Source organism: Mustela erminea, chromosome 18 (assembly GCF_009829155.1).
Source record: "Mustela erminea isolate mMusErm1 chromosome 18, mMusErm1.Pri, whole genome shotgun sequence".
In the NCBI taxonomy this organism is placed as follows: domain Eukaryota; kingdom Metazoa; phylum Chordata; class Mammalia; order Carnivora; family Mustelidae; genus Mustela; species Mustela erminea.
Window position 1 is genome coordinate 24,690,551 of NC_045631.1, and position 24,720 is coordinate 24,715,270.

The window sequence follows — 24,720 nt, forward strand, 5'->3', positions numbered from 1 at the left end:
TTTCCACAGGCTTTGTACCATTTTATATTCTCTATGACAACACACAAGCCCTTCAATTTCTTTATACCTTTGCCAATATTTGTTATTTTCTATTTTTGTTTTGTTTTGTATTGTTTTTTGATGGTAGCCATACAAACGGAGGTGGGGTGGTATCTTACTGTGGTGTTTTTTCTTTTCTTTTCTTTTTTGTAAAGATTTTTAAAAAGAGAGATCACAAGTAGGCAGAGAGGCAGGCAGAGAGAGAGAGGAGGAAGCAGGCTTCCTGCTGAGCAGAGACCGGGATGCGGGGGCGGGGGGTCTCTCCCAGGACCCTGGGATCATGACCTGAGCTGAAGGCAGAGGCTTTAACCACTGAGATACCCAGGCGCCCCATCTTATTGTGGTTTTGATATAAGCATCTGTATTTTTTTTTAATCAGTTTTATAGAACGCAGTTCCAGGTAAGTTTGTTTGTAAAGAAAAGTTGTTTCCCTCCTAAAAAGGAAAATGTAAATCCCTGTTCTAATGGAATGAGTAGGAGCTTGTCCCATCGGTTAGCACAACATCAGATGGGGGAGGGATGTTGGGAATACGCATGGGCAAGAGGATGGAAGAAGCTGATTCGTACAATTTCTTGGGTCTCTATGCCAATTCCTGGACTTCTGAAACGAAGTTCCTGGTGACGCTGAGTCATCTGCCGTCTGTTTGTGGGTAAGCAATGTGCACCCCTCTCTTGGACCTTCAGCCCTGCTTGACTGACTGCTTCCCCTATTCAAAGGAGCAGGGCTGGACTGGGGGAGGGGGGCTTGGGAAGGATTAAGGCTCCAAGGTTTTCATCTTTTTGGTAAAGTTGTTCCGTTTTACACACGGCAATGTACAATAACGGAGGGGCCCACTATAGACTGTATGTTAGTTTCCCGAATGTTACTGTTTTCCCAGATATCCCCACGGCACTTTTGTTGAATGCTGGAAATCAGAGCCTTTGTCTGCAGCTCTTTTCAACCGACTCTTCCTCAGATGTTCATTGCTACCAGAGAAGGAAGTGGGATAGGTTCAACTGGATTTGCCCTAGCTGCACCCATGCTGACTTGCCCCGAGCATTTCCTTTTTAAAGTGCCAACAAATGGTTTCTTAAGAATTGCATAGGTATAGAATCTTGCCCAATACAGAAGTGGCTGATCACAAGTTCTTCCATCTTTCCTCTTCCTTTTGGGAAGGTTGGCTGCCATTTGCTGGTCTTTAATAGTCTACAAACTCTCTGCCTCCCAAGAATCCACAAAGGTCATCAGTCTCTACTGTATGTTGTCTGAGCTGCTAGAAAGGAATTCATGCAAGCCAAGGAATGAACTGTCATATAGTCTGCCTACCCATCTTGGGCTTCTTATTTATGGAAATTATACCTTTTCTAGACTGTAATGGGCAGAGAAGAGACAAATAAAAACCAGAGACCAAGAGTTCTGTTTTGTCTCTTCCACCTGCTCCATTAACATCCTTTGTTCATTCATTAATTCATTTACTCATTCATATACTCTGTAAATAATTATTGAATGCATACTATAAGCTGAGCACTGTCCAGGAACCAGAGATTAAGCCATGAACAAGTTGCATTGAGTCTGCTGCAAATGTAAGCAAGCAATGGGCCTTTGACAGGTTTTTCTTAAAACGAAACAAGGGTGCCTGGTGAGCATCCAACTCTTGGTTTCGGTTCAGGTCATGATCTCAGGGTCATGGCATCGAGGTCCGTGTCACACTCTGTGCTCAGCATGGAATCTGCTTGAGATTCCCTCCCTCTCTCTCTGCCCCTCCCCCTGCTCGCTTGCTCACACTCTCTCTCGAATAAATAAATAAATCTTTAAGAACAAAACAAAAGCTTTTGTCATGATTCATCATTTAAAAACCAAAACTATGAAGACTTTTAGAAAATAATTAAGCAAAACTAAGTAAGCAAAAGTCCCCTGTGATCCTACAGTCACATTTTTAAAAAAGATCTATTTATTTTCAGAGAGAGAGAGAGAGACAGAGCATGAGAGCTTATGTGTGGGATGGGAGGAGGGGCAGAGGGAGAGAGTCCCAAGGAGAAAACCCACTAAGTGCAGAGTCAGATGTGGGGGTTGATCCCACAACCCTGAGATCACGACCCCAGTGGAAATCAAGAGCCAGTTTCTTAAGGGACTGAGCCACCCAGGCGCCCCGTCATAGTCACATTTTTAGATGCCTCTTTGTCTTTTTCCTCTGCCTGCTTTCTCCCTAGCTGAGATCACACCGAACAAACCAATTTCATAACCCATGCTTCGACATATGGTGAACAACTTCATTTCATTATATAATCCTATGTGTCACTTAAACCTATTTTAATTTTGAATTTTGAAGAAAATAAAAAAGAGAAAACTCAGTTTACCACTATTAATCTTTTTTTTTACCACTATTAATCTTTAATTTGTAACCTTTTATGCATTTTTCTATCTGTGATCATTATACCTATTATATACAATATACAATGAAAAATTAAATGTTCTTTTCTATAATCCAATTTTTTTAAAAAGATTTTATTTATTTATTTGACAGACAGAGATCACAAGTAGGCAGAGAGGCAGGCAGAGAGGGAGAGAGGAGGAAGCAGGCTCCCCACCAAGCAGAGAGCCCGATGCAGGGCTCAATCCCAGGACCCTGAGATCATGACCTGAGCTGAAGGCAGAGGCTTTAACCCACGGAGCCACCCAGGTGCCCTCTATAATCTGATTTTTATAATTATTTTTACTTATGACTGAGTAGCATCAAATATGGATTGAGAACGAAGAGACACAATATAACAAGCATCACACAACCTGACGTCTCGTGGGCCCCGCTGTCTTTCTTCCTCTGAGAGATTCTATCCCAATAGTGTCTGTACTGCACTCTGGCTCTTCTTAAGGTTTTACCATGCATCCTTGAATCTTAAACAACGTATTTTTAGTTTTGTCTGTTTTTGAACTTTATATGCATAGAATCATTATACGCATTCTTAGGCGGCTTTTTTTCCTCCCCACATTATGCTTCTGAGATTCACCCACGGTGCTGTGTGTAGCTGTCAAGTGCGTTTACTTTCACTCCTGAGACATTTTCATGTATGGGTATGCACCGTGTATCTGTGTTTTCATTTGCCTCCTTTTGTGTTTGCTAAAGCCAGCAGGGCTGCTACGTGTCCTGGTGTACGTGTGCAAGGGTATTTGTGGGGAGGCATCCAGGAGCGGGGTGCTGGGTCTTTGGCAATGCACACTTTTACTGTACCCAGTGGCAACAGTAATTTTCCAAATGATAGGACCAGTTCACACTCGCACCAGCTGTGGGGCCTGCCAGATATTCCATAGCCTGTCCAATATTGATACTTTACAAATTTAACATTTTTGAAAAGATTTTATTTGTCAGAGAGAGAGAGAGAGAGCACAAGCAGGGGCTTGGCAGGCAGAGGGAGAGGAAGGAACAGGTTCCAACCCCCCAACCCCTGCCCCCAATAGGGAATCAGATAGGGGACTGGATCCCAGGACTCTGGGATCATGACCTGAGCCAAAGGCAGACGTTTAACTGACTGGGCCACTCAGGCTCCCCTCAAATTAACATTTAATCAGATTTGGAGGGAAGGACACAGGAAGAAGGAAAGAAGGAAGGAAGGAAGGAAAGCTTTATTCGTTCCAAACTTAGAATCTAGAACTTGGTACCCTTAGTCAACACGTATTGCTGGTTTCATGAATTTTTTATAACGTGGGCCTAGACCCTGCTCATGGCAGCCATGGAAATCCTCTGAGTGACCAAAGCAGAGAGGTAAGGGGCAGTAAGACTGAGCCACGTGACCTCTCAAAACATTTAATAACTAACATAATTTGAAATTCGGAAGGAATTACGACCATAACATAGCACACCTAAGTTTAAAATAAAATTTAAAACCGAACCCTAGGGTATGTCTGGGAGCAGCGTCCGACTGTTTCCTGGCTCAGTTTCCTGCCCAAATCTGTTCACATCTGTAGCCCTTCCCTGGCTGGTTCCAGACTTCTCAGGGATCGAATTCCAGTGGCTGATGGATTCCTGGACCCACACATTGCTGGGGTCAGCGCAGACCTTTCCAGTCTCTTAGATGGAAGGAGCCATGGTGAGAGGGAGAAGTATATCAAAAAGGAACAATTTCATAGCAGAATGCGTGGGGAATTCTCTCTCTCACTGCCCCATGCCGTTCTCTGTTCTGGGGATCTCAGAGCCAATCTCCTTCAGAGCTGCACATATCCCCCAAGCCCTCAAGTTCCCTAGCCCTTTTTTCTTTGCTCATGGAAGCTGAGTTCCCCTCCTTTCTCTTCTCCGCACAGAGGTAGCTCGTCCTTGATTCCCTGTGGGCCCTGGGTCAATGCAGAAACACCCCAGGGATCTCTCCATGTTCTGCACACCTGACGGGGCCCACCTGTCTGTGTGTCTGTCCACTCCTTGTCCTGTAGGATCTCTCTCTCCCCCGGGTGGCAGGAGGACTGGACCAAGCATAGCAAGACGCTGGGAGCATGACAGGGAGGCTTCTGTAACAGGACCTTTGTGAGGGGCCCAGTGAGAAATGTGTAAGAGGCAGCAGGAGTTCATCAATAAGCTTTCCAAATGACTGATTTTGTACTTTCTTGACTTTTTTCTTTTGCCTGTTTTCTGTTGCACTGATTTTGGACTTTCCTGACTTTTTTCTTTTGCCTGTTTTCTGTTGCATTGCTTATCCATCTTATTATTTTCTTTCTTCTACTTACTTTGGGTTTAATCTGCTCAATCTTTCCTCGCTTCTCGAGGTGGGGGCGTTATTCATTATTTCACACCTTTCCTCTTTTCGCATAGAAACGTTTAAAGCTGTACATTTTCTTCTCCGTTCTGCTTCAGCTTCACAATGCCGATTTTTTATGTATGGTTTCATTGCCATTTACTTTAAAATGTTTTCTTATTTCCCTTGAGATTTCATCTTTGGCACATGAATAATTTAGAACTGCGTTTTTTATTTCCAAATATTTGGACATTTTCTGTATGTCTTGTCATAGATTTCTTCTTTTTTTAAAAAATATTTTATTTATTTATTTGAGAGAGAGTGAGAGCATAGGCAGTGGGAGCGGCAGGTAGAGGGAGGGGGAGAAGCAGGCTTCCCACTGAGCAGGGAGCCGGATGTGGGGCTCAATTCCAGAACCCTGGGATCATGAGGCAGACACTTAACTGACTGAGCCACCCAGGCGCCCCTTGCTATAGATTTCTTTTTTTTTTTTAATTTTTTAAAAAATTTATTTATTTTCAGCACAATAGTATCATTATTTTTTCACCACACCTAGTGCTCCATGCAATCCATGCCCTCTCTAGCACCCACCACCTGGTACCCCGACCTCCCACCCCCACGCCACTTCAAACCCCTCAGATTGTTTTTCAGAGTCCATAGTCTCTCATGATTCACCTCCCCTTCCAATTTACCCCAACCCCCATCCCTCTAACTCCCCATGTCCTCCTTGCTTTTTGTTATGCTCCACAAATAAGTGAAACCATATGATAATTGACTCTCTCTGCTTGACTTATTTCACTCAGCATAATCTCTTCCAGTCCCGTCCATGTTGCTACAAAAGTTGGGTATTCGTCCTTTCTGATGGAGGCATAATACTCCATAGTGTATATGGACCACATCTTCCTTATCCATTCGTCCGTTGAAAGGCATCTTGGTTCTTGCTATAGATTTCTAATTAAATTCCACTATGCTCAGAGAATATACTCCCACTTCTGTAAGCAAACTTCAGGGGCTTTTAAAAAAAAATTAGTTTCAGAAGTAGAATTTCGTGATTCATCAGTTGCATACAGCACCCAATGCTCATTGCATCATGTGTCCTCCTTAATGCCCATCACCAGTCACCCCATCCCTCCACCCACTCCCCTCCAGCAACCCGCAGTTTGTTTCCTAGAGTTCAGCATCTCTATGGTTTGCCTCCCTCTCGATTTTCATCTTATTTTATTTTCCCTTCCCTTCCCCTATGTTCATCTGTTTTGTTTCTTAATTCCACATATGAGTGAAATCGTACGGTATTTGTCTTTCTCTGACTGACTTAGTTCGTTTAATCTAATACCCTCTGGTTCCATCCATGTCTTTGGAAATGGCAAGATATCATTCTTTTTGATGGTTGATATTCGTGTGTGTGTGTGTGTGTGTGTGTGTGGTGTATGACCTCTTTTATCCATTCATCTGTGGATGGACATCTAGGTTCTTTCCATAGTTTGGCTATTGTGGACATTGCTGCTATGAACATTCGGGTGCACGTGCCCCTTCGGATCACTACATTTGTATCTTTAGGGTAAATACCCAGTAGCGTGATTGCTGGGTTGTAGCGAAGCTCTATTTTCAACTTTTTGAGGAGCCTCCATACTGTTTTCCAGAGTGGCTGCACCAGCATGCATTCCCACCAACAGGGTAGGAGGGTTCCCCTTCTTCTGCATCATTGCCAGCATCTGTCTCCTGATTTGTTAACTTCAGTCATTCTGACTGGTGTGAGGTGGTATCTCATCGTGGCTTTGATTTGTATTTCCCTCACTCAGGCCTTTTTCTAATTCAAGTGCCATGTGTAGTGTATTTATATTAACTATTTAACATGTGTAAAGCTGTGCTAACTTTTACTCTGTTCCTGTTTCTCTTTTGTGTTTCACTGATGAGGAGTTTCAGTGTTGTGCCCCAACTCCATCTTCCCCGAGCCCTGTGGTTTTTATTGCATGATTTTGTAGCATGCAGTGGTTTTTAAGAATGCACACGTTATGGGCTTGCACAACTAACTGGACCATTTGTTTATCCACTCACCACTCAATGGACATTCGTGTTCTATTTTGAGTAAAGTCTGGAATGAAAAAAAATGTATATATATATCATGCATATATGTATATATGCATGCTTTTTTTTTTTTTTTTAAAGCAGTTCCATGCCCAACCTGGGGCTTTAACTCAGGACCCTGAGATCAAGAGTCGCATGCTCTATCAGACTGAGCCAGCCAGATGTCTGTTTGGAGATATTTTATTTAATTTATTTTTTTAAAAGATTTTTATTTATTTATTTGACAGGGAGAGACTTAGCTAGAGAAGGAACACAGCAGAGGCAGTGAGAGAGGGAGAAGCATTGTCCCCCACCCCCCACCCCCCTGGGGAGCAGGGAGTCCGATGCAGGACTTGATTCCAGGACCCTGGGATCATGACCCGAGCTGAAGGCAGACGCTTAATGACTGAGCCACCCAGGTGGCCCCTGTTTGGGGATATTTTAAATGAAAGTGTTTATAAAGACTTGTGTAAAGTCTTTGGACATAGAGATGAAAATTATTGGAAAGCAGAGGGAGCAGTCGTGAAGGTCCTGAGCCTTGTGGGTAGAACCTATAGGAGAACTTGGTGAGAAGCTCCCTTTTCATTTACGCTCCAAGCTCCCTGGCTCCCTGTTGTATTCAGTGCCACCGAGACCTGCTCTGCTTGGACATTTATTTTTAATCCTTATAGAGTCATCAGGAAGGATAATGGGGAAAAGGAAACCTTTAATTTCTTTCAGAAGCAAAATTACAGAGTTCAATACACTTAGGTATGTAATATGTCTGTTATTTTCTTAACAATTTATTCTTGATATATGAAGAATGCTAATCCTTATATAAATTGTGTATATCTTTTCTAAAATTGAAGAAATAGAGATGCTTGGGTGGCTCAGCCAGTTAAGCGTCTGACTTTTGATTTCTGCTCAGGTCATGATCTCAGGGTCCTGAGATCAAGCCCTGTGTCATGTTCCATGTTCGGCCGAGAGTCTGCTTCAAGCTTCTCTCCCTCTCCCTCGGTTCCTCCCTACTCTTGCATGTGGGCATTCTCTGTCTCTCTTGCTCTCTATAGTAAGTAAATATATCTTTAAAAATAAATAAATAGATAAAATTGAAGTAGCTGTGGATTCTCTAAGTTGTAGAGTTCTGGTCTAATCCTATGAGTAATTCTCCTCCTCCACTTTCCAGCATTAGGCAGTGTCACTGCCCTATGTTGTCATGGAATTTTCTGTGTCATTTAACAAGGTGTTGACTGGGATTGAACCTGTTGCAAAGTTGTTGTCTCATTCAAAAAAGACCATGCCATAGACCCCTCCAGCTAAGATCTCCCCTGATGATGGCAGGACTAGCCCTCTACCTCTCCCTTATCACTCTCATCTGTTGAGGCAGGAGATTGAAGGTAGGGGACGGGAGAGAATCATTGCCCGGAGAAGGGAGTTTTACAGTTTCATGGCTCCCCAAAGGTGGATGAGACAACTCCAAAGGAAATATTTGTAGAAACTAGGGGCACCATCAAGGAAAGAGGGAGTCTTCTCACTGTTTAGCTAGAGTCTGCCTAGACAGCATATTTGTTGCTGTGCCCTGAGCATTTATCTGAGTAGGGGAAGGGAAACAGGCAGCAAGCAGAGAGCCTGTCTATACTCTGACTTTTGGCTTGATGAGCATAAGCAAAGGGAAGAGGCAGTACCAAGTAGAGGACTTGAATCATCTTGCTTTTGCAAACCGACGATGACGATCTCCTGGTTAGCTGGACCCAGAGGGCCCATGTCACAGAACAGGGAATGCCAAGTTAAGTCTGTTCAGGGACAGCACCACCTTGAGAGACAGGGGTCTGATGGTTAATATCTGATGGGACATGAACATCCCAACACAGCTAACTGATAGCCATGGAGGAGTTAACCTAACCTCCCTGAACTTCTGCTTCCTTATCTATCAATTGGCACAATAACAGAACAGACAGCACAGTGGTATCCTGAGGACAAAATGAACCAATGCGTGGAAGTTCTTAATTCATATCAAATTCAATAAATGTTATTATTCTTAAGAAAGTTTGATTTATTTAAAAAGTACAAAGATGCCCATGAAAGAATGGCTTGCTCTTTTGTTCATGTCAAGTGCTGATAATTTAGAGAATATAGATATGGTTTAATCTAAACATATATTTTGGCTCTGGCTTTTCCTGTCAATGATCTCTGTTTTAAGGTGATTGTCATAACAGATTGCAGAGGCATGTTCTCTTTTTCTGACTTTTCTCACTTCTCTGATTTTCTCACACTTCCCCTTTCATCCCTCCCAGTTGATATTATTGATGTTCAAAGAAACAAGCAACACAATGGCTGGAAGTTCTAGCTTACTTTTATTTTTAATTTCTTTTCAGCGTAACAGTATTCATTGTTTTTGCACCACACCCAGTGCATGCAATCCGTGCCCTCTCTAGCACCCACCACCTGGTTCCCCCAACCTCCCACCCCCTGCCTTTTCAAAACCCTCAGATTGTTTTTCAGAGTCCATAGTCTCTCATGGTTCACCTCGCCTTCCAATTTCCCCCAACTCCCTTCTCCTAACTCCCCATGTCCTCCATGCTATTTGTTATGCTCCACAAATAAGTGAAACCATATGATAATTGACTCTCTCTGCTTGACTTATTTCACTCAGCATAATCTCTTCCAGTCCCGTCCATGTTGCTACAAAAGTTGGGTATTAATCCTTTCTGATGGAGGCATAATACTCCATAGTGTATATGGACCACATCTTCCTTATCCATTCGTCCGTTGAAGGGCATCTTGGTTCTTTCCACAGTTTGGCGACCATGGCCCTTGCTGCTATAAACATGGGGGTACAGATGGCCCTTCTTTTCACTACATCTGTATCTCTGGGGTAAATACCCAGTAGTGCAATTGCAGGGTCATAGGGAAGCTCTATTTTTAACAAATGAAACATCTTTGTTATTCACAAGGTTAAAACATAGTGCAAAGACCAAATACTTTGGAAAAAAAAAAGGATATTTAAAAATTCTTGTTTGTTGATGGATTTGGTCAAATCTCTAAAGACAAAATTCGGTACAATCATTCAACATCACCTTGAATGACAGCACACTATGTGCTTTCTTAGAACATTCAATGGGAAACATAATTCAAAATAAAAATAAAGATAAATAATTTTAGAATCTGTTTTTTAAGATGTTATTTATTTATTTGTCAGAGAGAGAGAGAGAGAGCACACAAGCAGGCGGAGTGGGAGAGAGAAGCAGGCTCCTTGCCGAGATGTGAGGCTCGATCCCAGGACCCGGGAATCATGACCTAAGTCGAAGGCAGTGGCTCAACCAACTGAGCCACCCAGGTGTCCCAAGATGAAAAATTTTAAATAAATTAAAATTTAGGTATGGAAGGCTCCAGAGTTTGGTTAGTGGGAGGTAGGGTTTAAACCCCTAAAAGAGGAAGCTCCTAGAGGTCCAACTGCTGTTCTTCTGGCTTAGACCCTTGATCCTCAATCTGCTGATTGATTTGGCTCTTTCTTTCTAGACCCCTCAGATTTAGCTCCAGGTTCATGATGGACCCAGGCATCACTGGGGTTGGCACAGGCTGGTTTGTTTCTTTCAATTTGGAAGTTTAATGGATGGAGAAGACAGAAGGATTCAGGAGGACATAGCCAGTGGGAAAATTTCTGGGCCCACAGTGGCCCTTCATCCTTCCTTCTGACTTGACATCTCAGGATCTGTCACTTTCTCAGCAGCCAGCCCTCATACTTGAGGGCCCTCCATTTCCTTGACTGTGTCATGGGGATTTCCTCCTACAGCTTCCCTCTTGCTGTCACTTCCTTCTCCCTCTTCTTCTGCACTTAGCCAGTTTCTTCTGGCTCCTTGCTGGTCCTGGACTAGCTCAGAAAACAGCTGAAGGTTTCCACTGTACTTGTGATGGGCCATAGAGCTGGGTATTCCCAGGATAGTGCCCAGTCCACTTCCCTATACCAACGGGAGCTGATCTTTCCCCCAGGGCTTCTCCAGTTTCTCACCAGGAGTGAGTAGGAGGAGGGTCCTTACATGTCACTGGCCTTTGAGCACCTGATGTTGGGTTCATAAGAGTCTGCTACAAAATCTTGAGGGAACCTCTGGTAGGTATAAGAGAAGGAGCAGGAGGCTCTTATGCCCACCTCTGGTGGGTATAAGAGAAGGAGCAGGTGGGTATAAGAGAAGGAGCACCAACTATAGGAGAAGGCACAGCAAGAGACTGAGTCATTTAAAAGCCAAAGACAATCAACTTCTTCTCCCTTATGCTAACCCCCCAAAAAGGTAAAAGGAACTAGAAAGTCATAGCATTTCTTAAATTTGGGAAACTCAAATGAATAGGGCATGTGCTTTTTTCCTAGAGATTTCCATGTCTATCTCTCCATTTTGGTTTTTATTTTTCAAGAAACTTAAAAAGTCTTATCTGACCTTCTGCCTTTTTTAGGAGGGAAGTTCATCTAGCCCAGGATGGCATAATAGAACAGAGATCAAACTGGGATATCTCTTATGTCACCAAAACTATTGGGGCTTTGAGAATCGCTGACATGAATCTAAACTTGCCTGCACCAATGGGAAGTAAATAGACCTGGAGTGTGCCTCTTTCAACTGTTACTCAGTGAATTTGGCCTTAATAATTTTATCTATGAAGTGAGACTTACCACCTCACTATCTCTCTTCTCTCTCTGAACTACTTGGTAAAGTATGAGAGCCTGGACCCTTTTGAAAGAAAGACCAGGGTGGTGGTTGACGTCCCCATGTTGAGTGCTTTATTTTCACTTGAATGATCTTTGTCATCCAGACATGTTTTATACAGTCTCACCTGGGACCAGAGAGGGTCATATCTGAAAAAGACCGAAGGGATGATAGACTGACATGGCATTGAGAAGGTCTGGGAGCAAAGGGTCATGGTGAATCTTGAATGCCTCCATGATGCTGGGCAGGCAGGAGATTCTGAGATCAAACATTGGCACAGCTAAGATAAGACTTGGGTACTTACAGCTGGCACCAGGTTCAAGCCATTACCCCTTCTCTTTAGTGAAAGCCCCATGGCATGGGAAGATGGAAACTGGGGTGATGGGAGGGGAAGATTTTAATGGTAGTGTTGGTGTCATGCTGTGAATTACACAATTCAGGATTTGTCAACACCCTTTGGTTAACACAGAGGTTCAGCTCTTCAAGAGTAGCTCAATTTCTCCATCAGTTGGGGGCACATCTCAGAAAATTCTTTGCTAGTTTATTGAGATTGCTCTGAAGAAATTATTTCTGTAATTAGTGCATGGCCACGAGTTGGGATCACCACACCTCCTTGCAAGGACAGATCTATCTGTGAACTGTGAGCTGAGTTTCTCTCCCATTTAGAAGAAGGTGCTCATGCTGTTTTACAACTGCACTGCCCACAAAGATGTGATATAAATTATGACGCCATGAGCCATTCTGTTATAAATAACCCTCACCTTCATGCTGGAAGGTCCATTTCTATGATGGCTTCCTCAGTCACATGTCTGGCACCTGGGCAGGGCTGGTTGAAAGATAGGGTCAGCTTGGACTGTCAACAGGAACTGTCTACATGTGGCCCTTCCAGGCTGGAAGTCTTAGGGCTCCGAGATGACTGTTCCTGGTGAACAAGTTGGAAGGTGTATGGCTCTCTTACGGCATAGCCATAGAAGTCACGTGGCATCTCCTCCCCTGTGATGGAAGCAATCACAAGCCTATCCAGACTCGAGCAGAGGGGACCCAGATCCCACCTTTCTTGAGAGAAACATCAGAAAAATTGTGGTTATGTGTTAAAACCTCTATGATATCATTTTATCTGTAGTTATTTGTATTAGTTTCTTATTGCTGCTGTGACAAATTACTACAAGCTTAGTCACTCAAAACAACACATTTATTTTTGTATAGTTCTGGAGATCAGAAATCCTGAAATGGGTCTCAGTGGGTTAAAACCAAGGTGTCTGCAGGGCTGCATTCCTTTTTTGGGGCTCTCTGGGAGAATCCATTTTCTTGTCTTTTTTTTGGCTTCTGGGAGAGCCCCACATTCCTTGGGTGTGGCTGACAATGGCTGCTCAAGTCTTTCTCACATTGCAGGGCTCTGACACTGACCTTCCTACCTCCCTTATAAGGATCCCTGGGATTGCGTCAGGCCCACTCAGTTAAGCCAGGGTAATCTTGCCATCTCAAAGTTAGTGGATAACAATCTTGATTTCCTCCAGGCTGTGCAACATAACATGTTTACAGCTTCCAGGGATTAAGAGGGACATCTTTGTGCACGTGAGAGGAGGGCAACATTATTATTATTATTATTATTTTTAGATTTTATTTATTTATTTGACAGAGAGAGTGAGCACAGGCAGAGTGACAGGCAGAGGCAGAGGGAGAAGCAGGCTCCCTGCTGAGCAAGGAGCCCGATGTGGGACTCGATCTCAGGAGGCTGGGATCATGACCTGAGCAGCTGCTTAACCAACTGAGCCACCCAGGCGTCCCAGGGCAACATTATTTTATCTACCTCACTGTTTCAGTCTGAATCTCTAAAAATGAGAATTTAAAAACTCATGGTCAACAATACCATTGCTTGTTTGCCATCTGCATATCCTCTTCATTCAAGTGTTCCTTAATGCCTCTTGACCCATTTTCTAATTGGACTGTTTGTTTGTTTACTGTTGAGTTTTGAGAGTTCTTTACATATTCCAAATACCGGTCCTTTGGCAAATCAGTGGTTTGCAGACATTTTCTCTCATTCCGTAGCTTGTCTTTCACCTTGGACTCTCATTTTTCTCTAGTCCATCCAGGCTGTGAAAAGTTCAGATTACCTGCCCAGCAGCCCCTTTGGAATTGCAAACATCTTTAGTCTAGAAGAGGTCTTTAATGCCAGGCTCACATCCATGGGTTTTGGTCTTTTCTGGGATCTTAGACAATTCCTTACTCCTTGCTTGCCTAGTGTAGACTCTCATATTAGGGAATTGTGCATTCCTGGTGAATCTGTTTCCGTTGGTACATGGGCACACTGAAAGACTGTTTCCTAGTGGTTAATTAAGAGTGTGGGACTTGGGGCACCTGGGTGGCTCAGTGGGTTAAGCCTCTGCCTTCAGCTCAGGTCATGGTCTCAGGGTCCTAGGATCAAGCCCCATATCGGACTCTCTGCTCAGCAGGGAGCCTGCTTCCTCCTCTCTCTCTGCCTACCTCTCTGTCTACTCTCTCTCTTTGTGTCAAATAAATGGATAAAATCATAAAAAAAAAAAAAAAAGAGTGTGGGACTTGCTCTGGTCTGCAGAGCTTAACTAAATTAGTTTTCCGAATGTGGTTAGGAGAAGAGAGAGGGAATTTCTGGAGCTGTAGAGACAGTTTGCTGGGTCAGGTCACTGCTGCTCAGTCTACGTTATGCCCCTCACGTGTTCCTTCTGGACCCCTTGGATTCTCCCCAGGGCCCTGCTGTATTCCTAGACCCAGGCACAGCTGGGGTTGGCATAGAAATAATGGCCCTGTTTGGTGACAAAGCTGTGGAGAAGGCAGAAGTACTATGTAGAGAATGAGTAAGGATTTCTTGACCACCTGGGGCCTCTTCATCTTCATCCTTGTGGGCACCTTAGGGCTGGTGCACCTTATCAAGGCATCACTGTCCAAACCGCACGGCTCCTAATTCTTCCCTGAGTGATTAACGGAAATACCCTCAGGCTACTTCCCTTCTGCTGTCTCTTTCTTCCTTCTCTTCTCTCTACTTCTGGGCATGTCCTCCCTGGGTCCCTGCACCTCCATCCCATGTCAGGAAACAGCTCAGTGGTCTCTCTGTGTCTTGCATGCACAAAAGGCCCCCAGAGGACCAGGTCTTATCAGGACAGCTCCTTCTCTGTCAGCTGGAGCATCCCTGCTCCGACTTCTGAGGACACTCCCAACCCCCGCATCATGTGTCTCGCCAGGGTTGGGCAGGGAGAACAATGCCTGACGCCATGTTTGGGGCACTGGCCACTGGTCTTAAAACAGGCAACGACAAGGTTCTGGGGGATCTGCAGGGACGTGCAGGCGAAGCAGCAGGGAGATGTGGTGTAAACCTTACCTGTGAGGGAGCAGGAACAGCAGAAGTTGCTCAGGAGCACAGGCAAGCCTGGGAGGGTCTGGAAGAAGTAGAGAGGGATAGCAGAGCTCAGAGTTGAGGTTTAGGAGGAAAGGAAACTGGAAACGATTTGGCTTTTTTTGTTTAATTTGTTTCTCATTAATTTCCCGAGTCTTATCTCTGGTTTTGTCTCTTTTGGGCTCTGGCGTACTCTACAACAACCAGCCTATAGAGAGTCTACTCCCTTCTTCTAACTTCCTTTGGAGAACATTTTCCCCCCAAATCCATTAAATCATACAGACACTCAGTGAAAGCAGGAACAATTTTATAGCTCTTCTAAAACTTACCAATAGCAATAAGATCTAAATAGATCTAAATTTGACCACATCTTAATAACCCAATAAACTAACTAGGCTTCATTGATCTGAAAAATGGGATCAAACCTCTCCTAACTCCCATTCTACAGTCCAGATCAGTAAGACCCTTTTCAACCCTCTTGAAGAAAACCACTGTGTCATTTAGAAAGCCCACTTGAGGCTCTTTGATTTCACATGGGGGTTCTCGGGCCACAGCACTAGGAAGATGGGGACTGACTTCTGGCCAGAGTGAGAGGAGCAACTGTTGAAGACAAGTGAACAACAGACTCCCCCGTGCATGGGAGCAGAGGACCATGTGCAGAGAAGAGCAAAGATGGAAGCCACAAGGCCTCTCATGATTCTGGACTGTTGGACGAGTGTGGGCAGAGCTGAGATGGGGCTTGTAAGCTCTCTACTGCTGGACTCCTTCTGGGATCTGAGCTGTCTTGCCTCCTTTTTGTAGACAGCCTTGCAGCCATGGGAATACAGAAATTAGAGGTGCCTAAGCTAGAAATTTAAGTATGGTGTCGTCATGTGAGTGGTACAATCCAGGGTTGCCTATAGTTATAAGAGAAGGTTAGAAGACACACTGGAAAGGTTCAGTTGCTGATTTGATTGGGGTGCTTGAGAGGATGTCATTTCTCTAGATGGGTGACTAGCCTCCTTCCATAAAGCAGAGTGTTCTGGTGGACTTCCACAGTAATTCTGACCATATAAATATGACACAGGTAATAATGTCATTCAGTCACAAGAAGTGTAAGTCAAGCTTATACTACATATATCCATAAACATATATGCAAGTACATCCTAAGGAAAGAACAGAATTGGAAAGTCTGGAGGCATGAGAATGGTAAAAACAAGGATTAGCTTTCTAGGAATTGGTTTATTTATCAAATACTCATCGTAGACCTACAGTGAAGTCCGGATTTAATCCTGGGTGAAGGTGAGAGGCCTTAAAAATGTCCGTAGTCTTTAAACCAGATGTGACTTCTCAGAATCTATCCTATGGAAATGAACTCACAAATGGGAAAAACTTGAGGGACCATGTTATTTGGTGCAGCTTATCTATAATCAAATAATAGACTCCAAACTACATAATCTACAGTGTTGGGACAATAAAGTAAATCCACAGATGGACCACTTAAACACATAGAATGTCATGAAAATACTTGATTTTTACTATTAAACGTTGAAAGGATAGATGCAAAATGTCAAATGTAGTTTTATTTCAAAAATCTTGGGAAGAAAAAAAATCCAGAGAGAAAGAAAACCCTCTGTCTGTGTCTCTCTGCTCCTCAGCTCATGTCCAGTGGGTTGATTCTCCTCTACATGACCCGCTTCTCTCTGGGAAGGAAGAATGATTCTGACGTCACACAAGGAGAGGGAACGCTGACTGCCAGTGTCACCATGATTATCAACAAATCTGGGACATGTGTGGAGGGAAAGAAGAGAAACAGCAGGAGCAGTGTGGTGTCTACCCTCAGCATGAGGGAGCAGCAAACAAATGTCAGAAAAGCCAAGTCAACTTCTTCCATCCTCCGAGGGGCCCGGGGTCAGGGGAAAGTTGATGGAGATGTCACTGCTCAGACCTACAGAGCAAGGCACTAAAGGAACCAAGGGAGCCAACCATTTCTTGTGTGTCTTGAATTTTTGTTTTGGAATGCTGTCTTATTCTCAGTCTCTAGCTCCCTCTTGAGGACGTCTGGGTATTGGAACCCGGGGCCCTCCTATCTTTAGGGGAAACTTCATCTGGTCTACAGAGATATTTCCCAGAAGACCTCATCTTCTGTAAGTCACCGAAGGGTGGAGCTTCTTTGGAGAACTGAGGGAAATCTTCCACTTGGCTTCTCCTAGGAACCAAATAGACTTGGCATCAGCATCTCGTTAAAGACTGAGTTAAGGGGCACCTGGGTGGCTCAGTGGGTTGAGCCTCTGCCTTTGGCTCAGGTCATGATCTCAGGGTCCTGGGATCAAGTCCCACGTTGGGCTCTCTGCTCAGCGGGAACCTGCTTCCCCCTCTCTCTCTGCCTGCCTCTCTGCCTACTTGTGATCTCTCTCCCTCTCTCCGTGTCAAATAAATAAATAAAATCTTAAAAAAAAAAAAGGTCTTAGTTAAGCCTCAATTTCCCCAGCTTCAAATGGTTCCTAGTCTTCCTCTGCTTCTCAGATCCAGAGACTAGGATAGCTAAAACTCCATGGGAAACAGCCTAGAACATTTTTGAAACCTTCTGTGAAGTTCTTTGCTTTCATTTAGGGACTATCTATCTATAGGGCTTAAGTGGTATGGTTTAGACATCTATCCAGAGGATTAGGACACAACCCTGACAGCAAGAAAGGATAAGGGTTTAGAGTCTTGTGGTGTGGACAAGACTATGAACTGAGGGCTGTGTGAGGAGACTGTCAACCAGGGCAGCTCTGGAGGCCTTAACAATGTTGGGCTTAGAGGAGTTTGGGCAAAGCCAAGTCAGGACTGGGCACTCACTACTCCCTATTTCCTCCTGGGGTCCAAGCCACGTCCTTGTCCCTCTATAAGCCTCTCTGGAGTATGGGGAGCCAGCGTCTGGGGATGGCCAGAGGAGAAGCGGTTGCATGGTGTCATGTTAGGAGTCATATATGTTGGGGTACCTGGGGTCTTACATGGAGGTTCAGGGAACACAAGAACAGCTCAGTTGCTTATTCGTTGGGACTGACTGTGTGGAAGGTTTTGGACAGTGACGGGATGAGAAGATGTTTGTGTTAGAGCTCTAGATCTACAGGTGAATGATTCTGTCCATGGAGCAGATCTGTGCTCTAGCACAGCTCTTCTGGTTGCACAAGCTGACATCTGTGGTGATGCTTCAGCATCCTGGGCACACGAGTCACCCTTAAACCACACCCTGGGTGAAAAGGATCGTGACATCATGTTGAGCAGAGTGTTTCTAAGGAAATGATTAACCAGTGAGGGGGTGGGGACCAAGAGTTGTGACCAGGGGCCCAGGCTTAGCTGGTTGCTTCTACCCAAACAGATCTATGAACTGGACTTTTCTCTTTTCCATCTGCAAAGCAGACATGTGTAATGTTCTTCCCTGGGGTTTTGGCTGCACAGATGGGATGTGTATAAGGATGCCACTGGGTCTGGAGTAGCCCGAGCTGCGTTTGATCCGGACACAGGTGGACAGAATGGAATTGGGGAATCCCAGACTCCAAGCAGGCTTTTTAATCACTGCTTCATTCAGCAAACATTCAGAAGTCTCTATCATATGCTATCACTGGGTTTGCCAATGGGGAACAAAAACACACATTCATATGGGGTATCTGTAAAGATAGGGAGCCCTAATAAAGTGTACCTACTTTTTGGCCCTGAAAGTCAACATCTAGGAAAATATCCTATAGAAATAACCTGACTTATGGAGAACATTTTATGGATGTATATGTTTGGCACAGCTTATTTATAAAATAGTTTAAAACTAAATTAAAAACTGGAATTAGTCCAAATGTAATAGAGTAATGATCTGAAATCATTGAGCTGTGATCAATGAGCAGTAATAGTGTGTGATTATATTGATGAACTAGGCTTATAGTTGAGTCAATTGGACAGCTCTTAAAAATCCTGGAACGATCTGGAAAAGTCTTACAATATTAAGTATATACAATAAAAATACAAAATTACATTCATATCATGATTACAATAATGCCCCTCAGCGCCCAGATGTACAGTAGAAAGAAGATAGCAGGTAAGCCAACGGAACTATCATAACCTAGGAAAAAATGCACTTGAAATAAATAAACCAAAATGTTAATAGTGGTTATGTTTGGGTCATAACGTTTTTGCTACCTTCCAGGAAAGAAATTTTACTCAAATCATGCCTCAGACTTCACATATGCCACAGTAAGACGGGAAGAGTGTAGAAGCCACATCCTTACTGGCACCCGTCCTGCTGCTTACCTAGCTTGCAGAAATAAAATAAATTTTAATCTTTTCTATTTTACTTATTTTTTAAATTGGCTTTTGCTGGGGTGCCTGGATGACTCAGTCGGAGGAGCATGTGTCTCTTGGTCTCAGGGGTGTGAGTTCAAACTCCACGTTGGGTGTAGAGATTGCTTAAAAATAAAATTAGCTTTTGCTACTTTGGGGCTGTGAACTACAGTTCACATTACAAATAAAGTAAAAAAAAACCAACCCCAATTTGAATTAAAGATACATGTAATGTTGCTTTTTCTCTATTCTTATGAGACTCCCTTATAAGCCTATGGAGAAGACTTTGTGCAGACCTGAGCAACAGCTGCCATTTTGTAACCATGAAGTGACATTCCCCTTCCCCGCAAAGAAAAGCCAACAAAATGTTGGGGGAAAGGGAAACATTTTAATAAAAGTGTCCCTGATGATGTCATTGAGCTGCCAGACAAACCCTGGAAATACCATCTTGACTTTACAATAAGGACACAGGAAATGTTTTAGGGTTTTTGAGGAACAAGTACTTCCTTTGAACATTTCTTCACTTTCTTAGTTATTCAGGGCTAATTATTATTATAAGAGGTGAATATGCCATAATTGATTTAATTGTATGGATTTTAATTAGTTAATTTTGGTTTTTTACTTTAAAAATTACTTCTTTATAAAAAAATTTATTATTATTATTATTATTATTATTTTTTTAAGTAGGCTCCATGACCATCCTGGAGCCAACACAGGGCAGGAACTCATGGCCCTGAGATCATTACCTGAAATGAGATCAAGACCAAAGCTTAATCTACCGAGCTACCCAGACATCCTGTAGGTCCTTTTTAAATTGTTACAAATAGGCTGTGACAAACACCATTATCCCTACAATTTTCTTCGTCCTTCTATCCATAGGACAGATCCTGGCAGGGTACTTTGCGGTCAAAGGGTAACAAACAACAGTTTAGGGCTTTCCGTTCAGATTAGCCCAACCAGCCGAGGGACCAGCTGTCTTGTGGGGGTCTCAACCTTTTGATCGTGATGGCATGAGCTCAAAATGCCTGGGCTACGTAGCTATAGCCAGTGGTGAGCTCCCCAGACATTTCCCCGACTGGAGCCAATGTTGTGGCCCGACAGGCCTTTGTGGCTCTTACTATGAGTATGAGGTTCACACCTCAGCAGCAACTACCAGGGAAATTTTAAAATACAAGGTTTATTAATACAAGGTTTAAAATACAAGGTTTATTTTAAAATACAAGGTTTATAAACTCACAAGGTTTATTACTCAGGGGTACACGGCATGCCCGAGGGCCCCTCAGTGAGGTCACTGGTAAAGAGAGAGGGAGAGCATAGACCTAAGTTTCTGCCTTATTGGGGTTAAGGGTGGGGTGCCCAGGGCTTTGTGGGTTCGCTATTGGCAAATGTAAAACCCAAGAGCAGGAATTAGAACGCAGGAAAGGAATAGTGGGGTCGCTCACAGTGACCAGCTGTATCGGTTACTCGGGCCTTTCTCAAAGCAGAAATTTATGGGCGGGACAGCCTGGCTCTTTCTCTCCCGGCCTCGCTGGCAATATGTCTTTCAAATGGACGCCTTGACAATCCGAAGTTGACCTTGCAATCAGAAGCGCTCATTGCCAGGCACTGCCACTCTGGGTGCACTGCAGAGACCTGTGCGGGTTTGATGATGGAGCTGAAGTCTGAAAGGCCAGCCTCCATCTTGCCCCTTGAAGAGCTGAGGCTTCCCTAGTTCTGCCATCTCCATCTGGGGTGTGCTCCCCCAGACTCCATGGCATTATCCTCTGGGTCACGTAGAGGCCATGTGAACAGCTGGGGCACAGAACAGAAGGCTCTGTAGGAGAAATGGCTTGATCTCCTGATCTGCTAACCAGGTCACACCAGCATCTCACCTCCTCTCTCTATAGAAACCATTTCCCCTTCAGGTAGGCAACCGAACCATGGTTGCAAATAGCCTGAACTTTGGTGGTGACCCAGAGCTCTCCCACCTTATGTGACTCACAGCACGACACCAACACCAATGGTTTTAAATATCCCCCCTTGGTTTCCTCAACTTTCTGTCTTCTAACTCTCCGAGGCTGACTATAAAGACGGGACATGGTTTAGACTCCAGAAGGAGGCAGCAGCCGTGGGTCTCCGGTCCCAGCGCTGTGTGGCTACTGCTCGAGCTCACACCCTCTGCTGCCCAGCGCCATGGAGGTCCCTGCGGCTGGCCTGGCCGTCCTGCTTCTCACCGCGGCACTCTGTTCCCAGACCTCCTCTTCCTTTTGTGAGTCTGTCCTCCCTGCCTCCTTTTGCCCTATCCTTCCACTCCCTGGCCACGGCTTAGATCCCCAGCGCCCAAGTCTTGTGCCTGAGCCCCTCTGAGTAGAGAACGTCAGAGAGCTGTCAGAGGCTGTTTCCTGAGGAGGAGTGTCCTTTCCCATAGTGTTTTAGCCATTCTGTTGTCCAGCGCGGGGAGAGAGTGGGAGGAAGTCCCATTCTAAGGATGGAAAAATGGCCGCCCAACTGGACTCTCGGACAACAGATGGAATCTGTGGCCAGCTGACTCCCAAGGCTGTGGCCCTTGCTCTCCTTGGGAATTCCAGATGGCACTGCCCCGCGAGAGACAGAAAGGGAGTAGTTTGTTCAGAAAGCTGAAGTTCTGGTGGAGAGACACAGAGACCCCATGCCAAAATAGAGAGAGAATGACAAACATGGAAAGAGACACAGAATATAAAAATGTCAAGGAGAAGAAGAAATGCCAGCTTCCTTCTGGGTCTCTTTGTCTGCACATCCCCATGCCTGTGCAGGGCTCTCTCCTTCCAGTTCTTCCTGACCCTGGGGGGGGGGGGGTTGGCTCACCCAATCTTCTGAAGAGTCACTTAGGACTCTTTCTGTCCTGTTTCTCTCAGTTGGTGCTGATACCCCGACCACCTGCTGCTTCTTCTATATCTCCCGGCAGATTCCTCGGAAATTTGTGGTCGACTATTATGAGACCAGCAGCCAGTGCTCCAAGCCTGGTGTCATGTAAGGCCCAATCTTCCTGGGGAGGGCAATGGGAGGGCTGAGATGAGCCCCCCCCCCCCCCAACCCCTTGGAGGACTCAGCCTTCTGAGACCATCGGAGCACAGAACACCAGGGGAGGCCACTGCCATGTCTCTGTCCTGGTCTGATGCCTGTGGGGAGGCCCTGAAGGAATTGCCCCTGTGTTAAGGTGACAACAGGAAGTTGGCTTTCTGAGTGGACCCCCGTATGAGACCCAGAGGAGGTCATGAACCCCAATATGGAGAGTACATTTTATGAGCCTGTGGACAGGACCTGAGAGATCCGAGGCAGAGAAAGATGGAGGGGTCACAGTGGGCCTAGGATTCCCCTGCTACATTCCCCAGTGTGCAATCCTTCCATGCCTCTCCACAGTTTCCAAACCAAAAGAGGCCGGCAGATCTGTGCCCACCCGAGGGAGGCCTGGGTCCAGGAGTACATCAGCGACCTGGAGCTGAATGCCTGAGTGGCCTGGAAGCTACAGGGAAGGTGTTCCATCTGTGTGAAGACTGGCACCTGCCCAGGGCAATGACCTTGGAACTCTGGAGGGCACCTCCTCTACAGGTCTCGCCCCCCCACCCCCTTGCCACACTTTGCAGCCCTCTTTTACTTTAATTTTCGTTTATGTATCTTATTTAACTTTTGTAATTTATTTCCATTGTTGACTTGTGTGACGTAATAGTTATTTTCTCTGACTTCTCATGACATTCTCTTTACCCGCCCCCCCTTCAGTTTCTCCTCATATTCACTATATGGATCACTCAGCAGGATGAGCTCTCTCTTGGAGCAGCTCTATCATATATCTCAAACAAAAAATGCTGACGGGATGGTTGGCCCGGCTCTGCGTTTCAAAATATTGAAGGGCGGGGGGTGCCTGGGTGGATCAATCATTAAAGCGTCTGCCTTTGGCTCAGGTCATGATCCCGGGGTCCCGGGATGGAGCCCCTCATCAGGAGCCTGCTTCTCCCTCTCCCACTTCCCTTGCTTGTGTTCCCTCTCTGGCTGGCTGTCTCTCCCTGTCAAATAAATAAAGTCCCTCAAAAAATACTGAAGGCTCTTATATAAAAGGTAAACCAGCCTTTTCCTTGGGATGACTCCACTGATTTTGTCTTCCCAACTAATTAGAACCACAGGCTGAGAGGGATACCGGGGGAAGAGTAGAGACATCTGAAGAGGGGCAGAAACCACCAGAAAGGGACAGAGGGCTAGCACAGGGGTGCCAGACCCTTGCTGGAGATGTTTTCCTAGAAAGTTGAAACTGACACATTGTTTTATCACTAAGTCATAATCGATACGATCTAGGACATCTTTCTCCTTAAATGACTACGGAGATGACGAAACATACTGTGAATGCATATTTATGCACACACCTTCATTTTCCTAAGCGAAGCTTTCTTCAGAACAATGACTAATATTTGTTGAGTGTCTAGCGAATGCTGGGAGCTTGGATGCTTCTGTTAGCGACGGTCTAGCAAACCTGCCTGCGACCTAGCTAAGACTCCCCATCTGGTCAGCTTCTCAGGTGTTCTGTGCTCTGCTTTCTGGGAGAATGTTCTCCAAAGCCATATCTAAGTTGAGGTTTCGAGGCTGCAGTGGCCAGAGTTAGAAAATTAAAATACAGAATGAATGAATGACGAATGGTGATGAATGATGAATCCCAAATATTGCCTGGGACATACTCATAAAAAATCATTTGGTGTGTGTCCGAAATTCAAATTTAACTGGGAATCCTGCCTTTTATCTGGGAATTCCACTTAGGGTGAAGACTTTTATAGAGGCTGGCTATTTCCTGTTGAAGTGGGTACCTAAGGAGTTGCTTTCCAACCTTGAATTCACATTAGAATCCCTTCTGAAAGTTTTTAGAAACTCCAGTGCCAGGACCTCACCTCCAAAGTTATGCATTTAGTTCGGGTTTGGTTAGGTGGGGAATGGGCGTCAGTAATTTTGAAACTCCCAAGGTGATGTAAAGCACAGGCAGTTTGAAAACCACTGTCGGGTGTCATCAGAGCCTGTTTCGGCCAGCCTTGGAGTTTCAGAGGCAATGCAGCTCCTTTCTTATTTTTAAGACTTCTGAGCTGTTTTTGGTTACTTCCATTGGGTGGCTAATTAGAAGCAGAAAATCTGCTAGCTGTTAGCTAGCTGCCAGCTAACATCACTTCTAGAAGTGGATTCAGAAGACCTCTCAGTGCACGAGCGCTGGTCGGGCTGGTCCCCCTGGTTCCCCCTTTCACAGCCATGCCCCATCTCCCAGGCCACTGACTGCTGTCCCCACAATGCCCTCTGCTGCTGAACTGATGCCATGGGCGCTGGGGTCATGGGAATCCGCTCCTTGCTTCTGGTGGCATCCCAGCTGTGACGTAAGTACGGGACTGATCATTTTGTCCACAAGATAAATGTTTGAAAGGAGGGTATCTGCAGAGAGGGTGGATATAGCTGTTTCTGGACCCCCCTTTTTCATCCTTCCTTGTCTCCCATCTTCCCATTTCTGCTCATACTAACATCACCTTGCCAAGGAGAGGTCTGCTTTTCCCGTCTGCAAGCTCTAGGTCACTGCTGTGCAAACCAGCTTGGTGTGCAGGC

At 44.9% G+C, this 24,720-nt stretch overlaps 1 protein-coding gene across 1 annotated transcript; it reads left to right on the plus strand.

Moving 5' to 3' along the window:
* Nucleotides 1-650: 650 nt before the first annotated feature.
* LOC116577303 (C-C motif chemokine 3-like) lies at nt 651-23,076 on the plus strand. The gene is made up of 4 exons (XM_032320319.1): nt 651-689; nt 21,194-21,385; nt 22,011-22,125; nt 22,516-23,076. Exons 2-4 carry the CDS (start codon nt 21,310-21,312, stop codon nt 22,604-22,606), a joined length of 282 nt encoding a protein of 93 aa, XP_032176210.1. The 5' UTR covers nt 651-689; nt 21,194-21,309; the 3' UTR covers nt 22,607-23,076.
* Nucleotides 23,077-24,720: the final 1,644 nt, after the last annotated feature.